The following is a 16,453-nucleotide window of genomic DNA, read 5'->3' as shown; positions in this document are numbered from 1 at the left end:
TGTCTTGAATTACCTATTACCATAATTGCAAAGCAGTATGTTGGAGGCCATTGGGGCCTTGAGAGGAATCCAGTCCAACACTAGAATAAATACACACTTTAATTGTACAAAATAGAAACCTCTTGGTGTTCTGTGTCATGATATATTTTAACCAGGGTATCTTGGGACTTGTCTTCCTTGTTAGTTATGTCTTGGTATCGTTCATTAAAATGAATGAACCCCCTATAGGAAATAAGCCATCTGCCTCTATGTTCTCCCATCAGGGCCCGATGGAAAGCTGCCAACTCATTTTCTGCAAACCAAACTTCAGGGCTTGGCATGGCATCAAGTTTGGCGTCGTGTGAATGCAGTGTGAGTTCTCAAAGTGTAAATGATGCCTAGTTAAAAAAAAAGGCTCTTCCACTGCTTTATAATATAAAAACAAATTTATAATGTACATTTCAGATCTTTTACAATGTATGCCTCCTCTCCTAGACTCCCCTTATTTGCCAAACTACTACATCTTTGGAAAGAGCCTGGAAAATGTGGTAAACAGCAAAGGAGACAACTACATGTAAAGTACAATAGTATGATATTAAAAGGTTTCTGGCTCCTCTACATGTAAAGAGCAATAATACGCTTTCCCAAACATATATTTCAGGGTACATTTCAATAAGGCAATTGCTTGTATTTATTTTTCCCTAAAGTAAGCTTTGTCTATAAGAAATACGCCTATAGTTTCTGATGCCATGGTAAATGTTGACTTTTAAAGCTATTACCATGCAAGGTGCATCAGAAAGATTACAGAGCCACATAAAAAGGACTTTAGGAGACAGAAGACATTATTGGTTTCTCAAAATCAACAAAATACTGGATGGCAAACTGGGCTCCATTTACTATAGGCAAAGATACTATAAGGAAATTAACTCAGGAGAGGATGTGGAAACAATTCAAAGTGACTTAAACAAACTGGAAAGGTGGGCGGAAAGGCGAAATATGTAATTCATTATGGGAACAAAAATGAACAAGCTACTTATAGACTACATGGAGTTATTATAGGGAATTCTGCTGTAGAGAAGGACTTGGGGGTCATCACAGATGAAAAATTGGTTAATAGTGCACACTGCTGAAGTGCAGCAGCAAAAGCAAACCGGACACTGGCATGCATTAAAAAGGGGAATGGATTCAAGGGATGCCAGTGTGATAGTGCCTCTTTACAAGGCATTGGTGAGACCACACTTGGGATATTGTGTTCAGTTCTGGGCACCGCAACTTAAAAAGTACATAAATGGATTGGAACAGGTACAGAGAAGGGTGACTAGCATAGAGGTCTTGAATCACTAGAATACAAAGACAGGTTAACCAGGCTGAATGTTTTCACTGGAGAAACAGAGGTTGAGTGGTGATATGATTAGTATGTTCAGATACAGGATTGGGAATCATATGGAACTGGGAGATGATTTGTTCACTAACAGGCCAATACTTAGGACACACGGGCATGTACTGAGTCTCGTGGAAAAAAAAATTCCGTACTGAATTAATAAGAGGATTCTTCACCATTAGAGCAGTAACACTCTGGAACTCATTGCCAGCAGGGGTGGTTAATGAATTTAAATCAAAACTGGATACAATTCAGATAGGTTGAATTCCACGGACTAACGTCTTTTTTCAGCCTTAATTACTATGTTACACATCAGGAACACTGGCGGGCAATTTAGACCTGCTCGCACAGGTCTGATTTAATCCCTGTCCCTGATGGTGGGGGACTGTTAATGCGCATGTGCAAACCCAACACCCCCCACCCCCAGGAACCGTCTTCGGCAAATAATTATTTTCCCAGGGCGCTTGCGGTCTGATTAACAGGCAAGGGGTCATTCCGGGGTGGACACCCGGCGCTTCATGCTGGGCAGGCCCCAGGGAACACAGACGTTCCCCTGCCTGCTCTGCGAGCAAGCGGATGACATCCCGCCAGCACGAGCCCCCATTTGAACAAGATCTTAATATGTATAGTTTGGAGCAGAGAAGGGAAAGGGGGGACATGATAGAAACACTCAAATATATCAAGGGCTTTATCAAGGTACAGGTGGTAGACATTCTTCACAGGAAGAGGAGCAGCAGAACATGAGGACATGCACTGAAACTAGAGGGAGGAAGATTCAGGCGAAATGTTAGGAAGAATTACTTCACAGAAAGGGTAGTAGATAGGTGGAATAGCCTCCCATCAGAGGTGGTAGACGCAAATACAGTAGTGCAATTTAAACATGCTTGGGATAGGCATATTGATATCCTTACAAAGAAATAAGGATCAAATATGGGTTGAGGTTACATGTTTAAAAAATGGGCAGACCAGATGGGCCAAGTGGTTCTTACAGTATCTGCCATCAAATTCTAGGTTTCTATGTAACAACATGCAGCAGAAAAGTAAGTCCTGGGCTACTTTTCTGCTGCGAACAGAGGAAAAATCATTAGATGGAGAGAAACCATCTGATGATGGTTCCTCTAAGCGTACACATCTGCTCACAGCATAGCAAGGGGATTCAGGCGGCTGGGGGAAGTGCGTTCACCAGGGGCTGCATAAACCTGCTCGCTAGGCTCCAAATATACGTAACCTAGTGAGCAGGTCTGAAGCAGGCACACTGTACGTTCACATATAAACCACTAACAAGGGAGGGAGGTATACATAGAGATGAAGCACCTCCCAGCCAGCGCTGGGAATCACCAGATTCCCTTAGCTGGCGATTGCCGGCAGAGAGGCGCTCCATCTGACGGGATGTGCAAGTGTCTCACACACACGCGTGTCCCCATCAACACAGCAGTGGGGAGTGCTTTCCCTGCCCGTCTCTGCTTCAGGGAGACGGGCAGAGATCGGTGGGAGTTGGGGGCATTGGGGGAGCTGCAGCGGGCGGCAGAGGGCTCAGTTGGAACGGGGCGCGTAAGAGTCTTGTTCGCACGCACCGGCTTCCGGCAGATGGCGGTTCGATCGCCAGGAGCAGCTCCGCTGGGAGCTGTTCAATCTGTAGAAGTCCATTTTATTTATCTAGTAAAAAAATGGACACTGAGTATTCAATTGCAGATGTTTTCTCCCATTTTTTACTCTTTTTTTCACCAATGTACTTTTTTTTATGGTCGAACTGGCATCAGCAAACAATTACAAAAAAATTAGGGAAAATATCTACAATTTCACTGAACACACGTGGATCAGTGAGTGATTTTTCAACTGTGCTGATTTTTCAAGTACACTACAACCTTGGAATTTTGATGGAATAGGCTGAACCTAAAAACATTGAAAAGTGCCGTTTTAGCCAAAAAATACTGACTTACAGTAATTGAGTCATTTTTTTTATTAAACATTGTTTGTAATGCTATAAATAACACTGACAGGCCAGATGCATAAAGCAAAAGTAATGACTACTGATGACCTCCCTCACCAGAATGTACATGATACATGAAAAAGCTTCTCATATTTAATGATCTATACAGTGTTTACATACAATACTCATAGCAATACCCTGGTCAGTGCTATAAAACAACATAGACATTCAAATAATCAGACTTACATGTTGGAACCATGGAAACACTCTGCCCCTGGGATGGTAGTGGCTGTTGACAATACTTAGCAGTGTATCAAGCACCATACAAAGCCAGGCTCTAGTGGGCAGGATATCTGGTTCAATCTGCAAGAAAAACATAGGAAATTACCAGAACTGGTAAATATTGCTAATCTCATAAATAGATACTGCCCATACACAGCCTTAAAACGCCATGCAGCGTAACATGCCTGGTGTGAGAGAACCAAAAGGTTCCACGTAACTCTGTGTGCACAGAGCGTAATGCATTTAAAAATAAAAACTGATATGTTTTATTTTAAAAAACTCTCCGTTGGGACACACCTCTGGGGCACCATCAGTTTCTGAAGGAAGACTGCTTTCATATTTAGAGACAGCGACCGCCAGTCCAGTGAGTGCTAGGAGGGCATTCCCCTTTACCACAGGGCTATCTCTGCAAAAAAGATAAAGAAGTGCAGTCAGAGATGTGACTAGAAGTAACACTTGCTCATGGTTTTATTATGCTTCCCATGCACAGTAATCCTTCAGTGTTCTTGGCAGGCAAGCTTGCATGACACATCAGAAAAGAAAACATGGAAGCTCAAGTTAATTTAAAAAAAGAAAAGCGTGGTTACAAACTAATAGGGCCTAAATACCGGGCTATTTCAGGGCATTTTTTAAGCGATCTCACTAGAATGCTTAGAAAATGCCCCTCCAGTACATCACTCTGTGTATAAAAGCCATAGCGATGCACGGCCCGTGCGACGCTATCGCCCAGCCATTAAGATCCAGCATGCTGGATAAATCTAGTTAGATCGCCGGTCAGAGCCAGAGTACTCATCGGAGAACACTGGCCCTGACAGATGGATTCAGTATTGAATCCCGGCGTTCAGAATCCCGACGCCGGAATCCCGACAGCCGAAATGCCGACAAGGGGGGTACGTGGATCGCCCCCCCTTGCGGGCTCGCTGCGCTCGCCACGCAGCGGGCCCGGTGCCTCGCTACGCTCGGCACGCTAATTTATTCTCCCTCCAGGGGTGTCGTGGACACCCCAGGAGGGAGAATGTGTCGGCATTTCGGCGGTCGGGATTCCGGCGTTGGGATTCTGAACGCCGGGATCCCGACCGCCGGGATTTTAACTGCATCCCCTGACAGATTGCTCAGCACACAGCGCTGTGTGCTGAGCGATCTACATTGCTCAGATCGCTCAGCAATGTCGCCCAGTGTTTAGGCCCCCTAACACAATATGTTTGTGTGTGTTTTGGCAACATGGCAGAACCTAGCCACCATATGCTGTAAATCAATAAGTGAAACTAGTATTCCCAGGGACTTCCCATTGGAATGTGAGGAAGATAAACAAGGTAAGGGGAAGACAATACACAGATAAAAGACGACCTAAGTTACATTTCTGCCACAAATGAAGCTTATGCTTTACAAAGAGAGGCAAAAGGATACGTTTTAGAACTTACTTGACAGCGGATCTGATAACCTCAGTTAGAGCATCTCTCACCCTGTAATAAAAATAATAGAAATTTTGTTACTTCAGCAATATGAATCAGAGAGACAGCTCCAGCTTCCAAATATTGTATTTGTGTTTTATTCACCCTGTAATCAACATTCAATATGAAGATCAGGACTGATGAACTCTGTCCTAGTGGTTTTATGAAACCCATTCAGCAAGCAAACTGTGACATTGTAAAACATCAGACTCTTCATTCCCATTAAATCTCTCAGGATCATATAACAGAACTACTGAAGCTAGTAATCACAATTTCTGTGTAGAATGTTCTTCCAGCTTGGCAAAAGGAATGAGTTGCTAAACATTTCTGTCAATCGTTTGGCTAAAATATGTGGATTTAAAGGCTAAAATATGTGGATTTAAATACTTAACACAACTAGAATCTGGCACTTAATAGTGTACTATTCTACTAACATTATACTGTATATAATTTTAATAATATCCCACATAAAACTTAAGTATATAGAAGACTTTATCTAATAAAACAATCATGATTGTAAAGTGAACAGGAGTACACGCAAACATAGAGGTTCGTATGCTGTAAACATAGAGGTTCGTTATAATGTTTTGTGTGTGCAGAACAGGTCTCAGGTCTGCATTCACCAGAATGAAGCAGCTGCAGATGATAATTGCAGCATATCAATTAGGTTACAGTGATACACATTATGCTTTGAACATGGAAAAGGTACAAAATCAATATACTAGATTTGTCATGGATTTAACATTGTGATCCGTGTTCTGCTTAGTTAATGTAGAAAAGCATTGTTGTCCCCTAAGATAGCAATCACACTGGTGAATACGGTCATTGCCTCTCACTGTGCACTTTGGTTAGTGCTCTCTAACTGTCCAGCTATCTCTGTCCAATAACATCACAAAGTACCAAGGACATATCTACCATAGGTGCAGCTGCTATGGGGTTCAGAGCTCAGGGGGTCCCACCTTCCTTGGGTACGTTGCATGTGTCATATACATTTATCTCCACTGGTTGGTAAATAGGGGCTATTACAAACTTTTGCTATGGGGACGACAAATATATAGTCACGTCCTTGCAAAGTGCAATTTACATCCAAATTCCTCAAGGCTATTATTGTGGCTCTGCTGACATGACAGTCCCCCATGGGAACCATGTTGTCATTCTTAATGGATGATGGGGTTTATGGTGTAAGAAAATACATATTAAATTCACAAGAACAGTAATATGAATATTTACTGTAGTTAGAACTGTAGTTTATATAAACACCAATCGTGGATTTATCCTAGGTAAAGGTCCACCAGAGGATGAACCATTCATTACCAGAGCCAAGCTGTAAATGTTTTATAATAGAGTTCTTGTGGGTCATCTTTCCCATGCTTCAGCTGCATCTCCAGCTCAGCCTGTCTACCCTACAAATAAAACAGAAAAATTAAACATTTTCCAAAGACTTCAATAAGCTGATACATAAACGAAAAACTCCAACAAGAAATGTATTGTAAGAAACGGGTGTATCCCCCAAAACACTATAAGCAGTTACTTTCATAGCTTAGGTTGATTTCAGCAACATCAGAGGGAGCAAAAGCATGTAAATACTGTACATAAAAGAAACACACACACATACATATATACACCAGGCTTGCCTACCCTCCCAGAATTGCCGGGAGGCTCCCGAAAATCGGGTCCCCTCCCGTCCCCCAGGAAAGGTCGGCAATCCCCCCGCATTTGCCAGGCAGCCCCTGCACCCCACTTCAGTGCCGCGGGTCCGCGAATCGCGGAGTTTCCATGGATTGGGGGCGGGGCTTGAGTCATCAGCCCCATCCTCGCCCCCGACCTGGAGATCTGGCTGTCCAGGTGGAGCTAATTATAGCACTTGTGATTCTGTGTGGAGACCTGCAAAACATGCACTGTTGGGGGTACTTGATGACCAGGGTTGGGAACCACTGACCAAGACCATAAATGGAAGATGTATTAAGATTTCTAGACAGTGGACTAGTAGACAAGTTGCCCATAGCAGACAATCAATTTTTACATATAACTTTATAGAATGTACAGATGTAGCCTCTTTCTTCTTGTCCTTTAATAGGATTAATTGAGAAAGACCAGTCACACTAATCCCCTGTGAATCCCCTTGCTGTATTGTTCTCTCTATTGTATTGCAGCTGAGAACAATAGATGTGCCTAGGTGCAGAAACTTAGTCAAGATGAGCCTGGCTCTATCTGTACTTGATAAATACTATCTAGAAGCTGGTTACTAGGGGTATTTTTTTCCACTTATCCAATCTTTAGTAGGCTTAATATATCTTCCCTTAAATCACATACAACACTCATCTAAGCCTGCAGTATGTGTGTAATAGAAGGTTAATCAAAGCACACCAACTTGGTCTGTCTAGCAATTACTAAAAGCTCTCTCTATTTCTCTTACATCAAGGTTGGGAGATACTGGACCATGGGAATGCCACTGGGGGAGCAGGGGCTGCTAGCAAAAATGTCCAATACTTGAAGGGACTGCGAGGGCTGCAGGTACAGCTGCTGTTTCTGGTGTTTACAAGCCGCTGCAATGGCAACTCGTACTCTATATGGAATAGCATTTCTCCCCCTGTATGTATTTTACCTATGTACTGTATAAACACCCCCCCCCCCCCTAAGAATACACATTCTCATACAAAGCCATTCGATTTTACCAAGTCTGTTTTTTTTAAACACCTGATTTCAGTATGAATGAACACTTATTACCAAAAGCTGTTGTTTTCGCTTTATATGTATCTCTGTCATTGGATATCATAAAGGCCTTGGGGTTCCTCTTGGGAGATAAGTGATTAGGTCCCAATTCACTGATTAAACCAATTTAGATAAATGATTAATCAAATTTATGAAAATTCAAGTTGGAGATTCCCTATTAGTATATTTCCTTGTGGCATGAATTCTTACATGTATGATACATTAACAAATCAATGACTATAGCTTCTGATTCAGTACAATTAGCTGATCAGATATGAGAACCATTGATAATGTTCTGTGACATATCAAAAGCCCATATTTTACTTTGCAACTTCAAATATGAAAGCAAAACTTGCATACATCCAAACTATATTTCCTCATCTACCTTTAATCCAAATTTTCTTATCCTCCTTGCCTCTTATTTGCATATTGCCGGTTTGTTATTTCTTTTATTTTGATACTAAGAATTAAAGAATGATGCAATATATAAATCATGCACTGCTGTTCTTATTTAGGCCCACTCTGTTCAAAACATACAAGTTCATATAGGACACTCTCTTAAAGTAATACATCTCTATTTCTGAGATTAGTCACATAAATTAATTGACTACAATACAGTTCTTCTGAAAGCAGTGTCATTGAATCTACAGAAACTTGCCTGCAGTACAGCATAATATGTTCTGGTCATGAAGCGAAGCCATGACTGGGGATGCAGGATGGAGCGGTGCCATTCAGAGGACTGGATATTCACCTACAGAATAAACACAGGCAGTAACACTTTTTTGTAATAAGAATATGGAAAGCAAAATCTAGATCATAAGCATCTACTGTGGCTTAAATCCGAATCTTTATATTATCAAATACCAAAAATTAAAATACACTAATTTCAAAGTGATGCTGTAAAATCTGTTATATAATAATTACTAGGTAAAAGCCCATCAAAATGACAGCTTAGTCCCTATCTACTCCTACAGAGTTGCCTCATAGGTGAGTATTTAGCCATATATATGCTGCTGGTGGTCACATTAGTCGATATATACTGTGATTTTAAGGAACTTAGTTTGCAATTGTACTTGAGTGAAACCGTTCTATTAACTTTTGACACCATAATCGGGCAATTTGGTTTCCACAACATAAAATTCACTTTTTTATTATTATTATTATTATTATTATTATTATTATTATTATTAACAAGCTTGATGCACTTTAACCAGAAGTGTTAAATAAGAAGAATCTGATGAAGTCTTCAACAGACGAAACTCATTATTGTTTTTCCTCTGAGAATGACTGAAAATTAAAAACGACTTTTCGATAAAAATTTTTGGACAATTACATTTGTGCATCATTGGACATGGGCATTTAATTCTCCCATAGTGGATATTTTGGCGCCCATCCATTATTGTTTTTCTATTTGCGTTTTATTATGCCCACCTTCAGGGATTATTAGTGGATAGGCTGACTTCATATTTAGACCTTACATAACATCTAGAGCAATCAAGGGTATAGTTTCTTTATATATACATAGGGCTTTCCAAGATGACATAGGATTCTAGTAGTCAGGTACAATGTGCACTTAAAAACATCAGATGAAAAGCATTAGAGGTTAAGGGGCTTATGTATTCATAATCACTGAAAATGATGCAATTATTAAGCATCTGTTTTGAAGCCAATTTTTTTTTTTTTTTTCATTTTCTGTGAAAATATTCCCACTAGGCAAGTGGTTCCCACTGTGTGACGTGGGGCACCCTAGGGTGCCCTGGATTGGAGGCTCATGACTAATTTAAATTATTTATGACCAATGTAGTAGGCAAATTGTGGACAAACAAGTGAATCCTGTCCATTATCACATAACTGACACATAGGATGTGATGGAAACACAATTTGCTTAATTTTTTCAGAAGTTGGCTTAAGGGTGCGGTGAAATAAATTATGATATTCAGGGGTGCCGAGATTCAAAAAAGTTTGGGAACTTCTGCATTAGGCACTAAGTGAAAGTTGCCGGTACAGTAGTCATAAGCACTGTCCCTGTGAGTTACTTTTTCACATTTGAATCGGACACTGCACATGCAGATACTTCCGGTATCTTAGCCAGTGCCAAACGGAGGCTGCAGGAGAGGGATCGTAAGATCTCTCTCGCTACTAAGCCTCCATAGGCTTAATGTGCTGAAGACATGGGGCAAAGCTTAACTTTGCAGAGTTTGGTACATAGGGGTCGGTAGTACTTTTTACATTTCTGTAAAATATCCAGCCATTAGTACATAGCAGTAATACACAATACTATGAAGAAACTGCAGTACCTACTTTTTTTGGGGGAAAGGGGTTGCTAGAGGCTACCTACTGTGTATAAGGCTATCCTGAGACATCACATCATGTGTAAGGTATCAAAAAACATTAATGAAATCTGGGCTATTTTCCAATTCTCAGTTCAGCTCTTTTCCACACAGGAAGTATGTTGCCTAGCCACAGCACCCAAAAAAGAAAGTTCCAGCCTTTAATATGTTTCTGTATAGAAAGTGAGTACCTAATTATTAATTTTCATTAACGTAAGAACTCTGAACTGAAAGGCACAGTACCACATTTAAATATGGATGCATTTGCAGACCAGTAGAATGGAATATATGTCTATAGTATATATAGAGCTACCTAGCGGTCAAGGTCACATCATTATTGCTATCATAATATCTTCCTGAACACGTACCTCATGGATAAGAGCTGTTAACATCTGCTGGTAACTGCGGCCCCTGCTGGCAAGGAAGCGATTGATGGGTTTGCCATCCCTGTCCATCTGAACAGGTAGGTCATAGCACAGCAGCATGCCGGCTGCAAAAAGTTACACAGAGTGAGAAAACCTGTTACAAATGTACAATATATAGGACAAAAACCATTATTTGTGCAATGAGTTCACTTTAGTGTGCACTGGAGATGGGATGAGATAAGTACCGGAATGAGAAATAATTATTCTGTTACAGCTTTTGGATATATAAATGATACATCCTTATTATCCTAGTTACTTTGCTGCAGAGGGAAACCAGTAGGATTTATTTTTATGTGTATTGTTGTTTCCATATGTCTGGTTCATGTGCAATGACTGCTGACAGTAAAACGGGTGCCGGACGTCTCACCGACAGTCGGGATTCCAACAGTCATTACTCCGATGTCGGAATCCCGACTGCTCCCTCGTACAGCGGTTTCATCAGAAAGTGGATACCAACAGTATAAATGTATTTCATCAAGCATAGATGTGAATTGAAAAGCTGACATGGTAAAGTCAGTCTTATATGGTAATAGAAAGCGTGGCATGAAGAATATGGTGTTCATCTATGTCAGGGATGGGGACCTTCGGCCCTCCAGCTGTTGTGGAACTTCACACCCCAGAATGCCTTGTTACAATTTTGCTATGTGGCCATGCTACAACTGCTGCAGGGCATGCTGGGATGTGCAGTTCAACAACAGCTGGGGGGCCGAAGGATCCCCATCCCTGATCTATGTGATGAAAACACTTATTCTTCCATTATTATGACATGCGTTGGACGGACAAAATCCATACATTTTTCTGGGAAGGGATTTATAGCTGATCACTTGTAGGGTAACAAACTGTGGTCACTATGAAGTAGAGGTGACATCTACTTTTAATTCAAAGAATGTTCGGAAAAAAAACAGGAGAAATGGATGTACAATAAAACGTAAAACAGATCTGTCCTGGCTGATTGTCCGGAGTGAAGCCTTTAGAGAAAGTTTCTGGAAAAACCTTTTTCATGTTTGTACGCCAGATGAGCTGTGGGCAAAGCTGTGCCAGTTAAAGCAAGCAGGCACTGAGGAAGTAATGTATGTTATGCTCTAAAGCATGGGGCTTCAAACTGTGGTCCTCCAGATGTTGTGAACCTACAAATCCCAGCATGCCTTGCCACAGTTTTGCTATAAGGGAGTGTTAAAACTGTGGCAAGGCATGCTGGGATTTGTAGTTTCACAACATCTGGAGGGCCACAGTTTGAAGACCCATGCTCTAAAGACACTGGTAAATACAGAGCAGATCTGCAATTATTCCCTCTGCTCACACTCCGTTTGGCTAAAGAGTCAGGTTGTCTTGAAATGTCCTTACATTGTTTAGTTCTTTTTCTGTCATCCAGAATGGGCCTTCCTTTAGTGTGGTGTAACTGTAGCTTTAGTCTCTCACTAAAAAGCTAAAGGTTGGGTGTACGACTATATGGTATGATATTCCCTTTTTTTTATTTTTACATTTTAAGTGCATGATGTATCTTTATGTTCACAATGCTCTATGTCTCTGCATACACTGTACCTCTTAGAGAAATACAGGCATGAATTCATACAACATGAATAGAAGGTGTTCCTATGTAAAGCTGGGTACACACTAGGCGATATGTTGTCTAATCCAGCAGATTGCTAATACATATTGCTGAGATTGGCACATACTGAGCAACGTATAAGCCCAATATACGAAAACCTGTTGTTATTAGCGATGTCTTCTGGTCAGCCCTGCTGCTAGGCCGACAGAAGACATCTCTAGCGATGCAAGTGTGTATGTGTTTGATGATGCAGGGTCCTGTCACCTGTTGGATCGGCTGTGTACCCACGCCATCTAGTGTGTACCCACAGTTATTTAAAAAAAAAAATGGATTTCAGTGACTTTAGTGGCTGATCTAGGGGGTGTGATTGTGGCAAACGCCCACCCCAATCTCCAGGAAAATGCCCAGCAACTTTAACAATAATCATTGCTAATCAACTCTTATTTTATCGTACCTCCATGTCTGCTTGTATATACTTCATCCTTAATTACATGTGATTACTGATATTCTTTAAAAAAGATGGCACTACATCCAGCCATCCATGTGCTGCAGAACTGAGAAGCATTCACATCTACATGAAACTTACATTACAACGAAAATCTAGGAATTTCGAAATAAGTTCACCTGCAAGTCCTGGCTTTAGGCCAGGCTGTTTGTTCTTCTCATACATTTTAAGCATGAAACTTGGGATTCCCGCCACTGTTTTTCCATGGTCAGATCTTATAGTTCCGCCCCGGAGGGCATTATGGTAAATACCACGTGGCATACGAGTCATCTCCTGCTTCACCAGCGATGACAGGAACTCTTCAAATGCTGAAAACATGAGTAATTGCAAGTAGTGAGCCTCTGCACCGCTCCCTTAGCCCCTTCTGGCTTTCTGACATTTTACATTTGACCCATTAGCAGCTGGGGAAGATACTGCTTCATGGTAATAGGGGTGTATACTATTGTCTTCATTAGCCGTATTAAATACATTTAAAATTGTCATCTTTAACCCCTTCCCGCCCTGAGACGTACCGGTACGTCACTGCAGCGAGGTAGTTCGCGCAACTTGCCGTACCGGTACGTCCCCACCGTGTCATGTCACCTTGTCAAGTGACAAGGTGACATAGTAACGATGGCTGCTGTCATCGACAGCAGCCGATCACTGCAGTGCCCCGGCGGACCAATCAGAGTGGTCCCGCCCCGCCGATCGCTGTGATTGGTCAGTCAGTCCTGACTAAACCAATCACAGCCTTTCAATTGATACAGGAAGTTTTTGCTTCTCTTCCCGGGCTCTAACCGTCTCACTCGTGTTAGAGCCTTGGAGAGAGCTGTGTCAGAGCTGTATTTAGTGTAAAAAAACTAAAATTGCGCCGATCACCACATAACCCCTGCCTATACACATTTGATCACCCACCCTGTGCTGGGATCACCCTCCCTGTGGTCATCTGTGCTGTGATCACCCTCCCTGTGGTCATCTGTGCTGTGATCACCCTCCCTGTGGTCATCTGTGCTGTGATCACCCTCCCTGTGGTCATCTGTGCTGTGATCACCCTCCCTGTGGTCATCTGTGCTGGGATCACCCTCCCTGTGGTCATCTGTGCTGGGATCACCCTCCCTGTGGTCATCTGTGCTGTGATCACCCTCCCTGTGGTCATCTGTGCTGTGATCACCCTCCCTGTGGTCATCTGTGCTGTGATCACCCTCCCTGTGGTCATCTGTGCTGTGATCACCCTCCCTGTGGTCATCTGTGCTGTGATCACCCTCCCTGTGGTCACCACCTAATTTTGTGTGTTGTGATCCGTATAATTTTTCTGTACGTTATCCGTACACTATAATTTTTCTGTACTTTATCCGTACACTATAATTTTTCTGTAGGTGATCCGTACACTATATTTCTGTGCGTGATCCGCATACTATATTTCTGTACCTTATCCGTACCCCATAATTTTTCTGTGCATTTGTACCCCATAATTTTTCTGTGCATTTGTACCCCATAATTTTTCTGTGCATTTGTACCCCATAATTTGTCTGTGCATTTGTACCCCATAATTTTTCTGTGCATTTGTACCCCATAATTTTTCAGTGCATTCGCACCCCATAATTTTTCAGTGCATTTGCACACTATAATTTTTCAGTGCATTCACACCCCATAATTTTTCAGTGCATTTGCACACTATAATTTTTCAGTGCATTCGCACACCATAATTTTTCAGTGCATTTGCACACCATAATTTTTCAGTGCATTTGCACACTATAATTTTTCAGTGCATTCGCACACCATAATTTTTCAGTGCATTTGCACACTATAATTTTTCAGTGCGTTCGCACACCATAATTTTTCTTTACGTGGCTTAATTTTTCTGGAAAATTGTCAGTGCTACAAAACCCCACACGTGTTGAAGCACCTCATAAATACATACACCAATAAAACTATGGCCCACCGAACATATACTGCCAAGGAGGCATACGAGTTTCTGGCCTCTGATACTGAGTCTGCTAGCGAGGATGAGACAAATTTCCGTTTGTCATCCTCTTCATCATCTAGTGACTCTGATGAACCCCCAAGGGGGCAACGCAGGACTCCCACTACGGTAGTCGAGTCCTCTGACCCCACATGGACAACCACTGAAAACTACGTACCCCAGGTCCCTGAGTTCACAGGGAATCCAGGAATACAATTAAATTCAGCAGGGTTCAGAGAGCTGGACTTTTTAAAAAAATTTTTTACTGATGATTTAGTTAATCTAATGGTCACCCAGACTAATGTTTATGCCCAACAATTTATTGAGCAAAACCCCACCTCTAATTATGCCCAGCCCCGCAAGTGGACCCCTGTACATAAAAATGAAATGGTTATATTTTGGGGCCTTGTACTGTGCATGGGGCTAGTGAAGAAGCCCACGATTAGGTCCTACTGGAACACAGACATCTTATACAATACACCAATGTTCTGTGTGGCTATGTCAAGGACCCGCTTCGAAGCGATCCTTAGGTTTCTCCATTATAGGGATAATGCACAGTGCCCACCCCGGGATGACCCCAATTATGACCGGTTATATAAACTTAGACCCCTAATAGACCATTTTAGTACCAAGTTTGCCCAGGCATACATCACCGAGAAGCACATTTCAATAGATGAGTCCCTGGTACATTTCAAAGGGAGGCTCCAATTCCGCCAGTACCTGCCAAGTAAGAGGGCAAGGTATGGCGTGAAGATGTACAAGCTGTGTGAGAGTACATCAGGGTACACACACAAATTTAGGATATATGAAGGTAGAGACACAAAAATAGACCCCCCACAATGCCCCCCCTTACTCGGAATTAGTGGGAAGATAGTGTGGGATTTGGTGCACCCAATGCTGGACCAGGGATACCACCTGTACCTGGATAATTTCTATACCAGCGTCCCACTATTCAAAAGCCTCGCTTCCAGAAGTACTGTGGCATGCGGCACTGCACGTAAAAATAATAGAAGCCTCCCTAGGTCGCTGCTTGGGCAAACACTTAGAAGGGGCGAGAGCAGGGCATTATGCAGCGACAATGTACTGTGTGTCAAGTATAGGGACAAGAGAGATGTCCTTATCTTGACAAAAGTGCATGGCCATAGCAGCACCCCTGTCCCAGTGCGGGGCACAAGTACCGTAACCCCAAAACCCAACTGCATTTTGGATTATAATAGGTACATGGGGGGGGGTCGACCTGTCAGATCAAGTGCTGAAGCCTTACAGTGCCATGAGAAAAACAAGGTTCTGGTATAAAAAATTAGCTATACACATAGTACAAATGGCACTGTACAACGCATTTGTACTACATCGATTTGCAGGCCAAAGGGGGACATTCCTGGAGTACCAAGAGACAGTAATAAAGGCCCTTATTTTTGGCAACCAGGAACAGGGGGGCCCTAGTACTTCTGGAAGCGAGGCCTCGCGAATTGTACCAGGGCAACATTTTCCGAGTGAAGTCCCCCACACTGGAAAGAAAGGAAGGTCCCAGAAACGATGTAGAGTAATGCTACAAAAAGGGGATAAGAAAGGACACAACTTACCAATGTGAAACCTGCCCCACACAACCCGGCTTGTGTATCAAAGATTGTTTTAAGATATATCACACTTCCCTTGAATTTTAATGTTTTAAAATTTATTTAGATGTACTCCACACAGCTTGTACAAAGAGCCGCATGCCATTACCTTCCCTTCTGAGTCTTGCCATGTGTCCAAACAGAAATTTACAAACACATATATGCTATTGCCATACTCAGGAGAAAAAGCACCCCATAAAATGTTACACAATTTCTCCTATTAACCCTTGTGAAAATGGCACATTTTGATCTAAAGCTACATATTAATGGAAAAAATTAGTTTTTTTTATTTTCACAGCCCATAACAATTTGACAAAACACCAGTGGGGTCAAAATGCTCACTACGGCCGT

General features: G+C 42.0%; 1 protein-coding gene across 1 annotated transcript in view; it reads right to left on the bottom strand.

The window, feature by feature from the left end:
• Window positions 1-16,453, bottom strand: part of FOCAD (focadhesin) — a 253,346-nt gene that overhangs the window by 49,880 nt on the left and 187,013 nt on the right. Inside the window, exons 20-26 of the mRNA XM_083184719.1 lie at window positions 12,664-12,852; window positions 10,434-10,555; window positions 8,394-8,486; window positions 6,338-6,426; window positions 4,994-5,035; window positions 3,870-3,978; window positions 3,537-3,653 (exon numbers count right to left, since the gene is read on the bottom strand). Coding sequence (XP_083040845.1) covers window positions 3,537-3,653; window positions 3,870-3,978; window positions 4,994-5,035; window positions 6,338-6,426; window positions 8,394-8,486; window positions 10,434-10,555; window positions 12,664-12,852 — 761 coding nt within the window. The remainder of the gene's footprint in view (window positions 1-3,536; window positions 3,654-3,869; window positions 3,979-4,993; window positions 5,036-6,337; window positions 6,427-8,393; window positions 8,487-10,433; window positions 10,556-12,663; window positions 12,853-16,453) is intronic.

The sequence above is a fragment of the Crinia signifera genome, chromosome 1 (assembly GCF_055691185.1).
Source record: "Crinia signifera chromosome 1, ASM5569118v1, whole genome shotgun sequence".
Lineage (NCBI taxonomy): Eukaryota > Metazoa > Chordata > Amphibia > Anura > Myobatrachidae > Crinia > Crinia signifera.
Note: the sequence above shows the minus strand (reverse complement) of the source record. Positions and strands in the feature narration are given on the sequence as shown.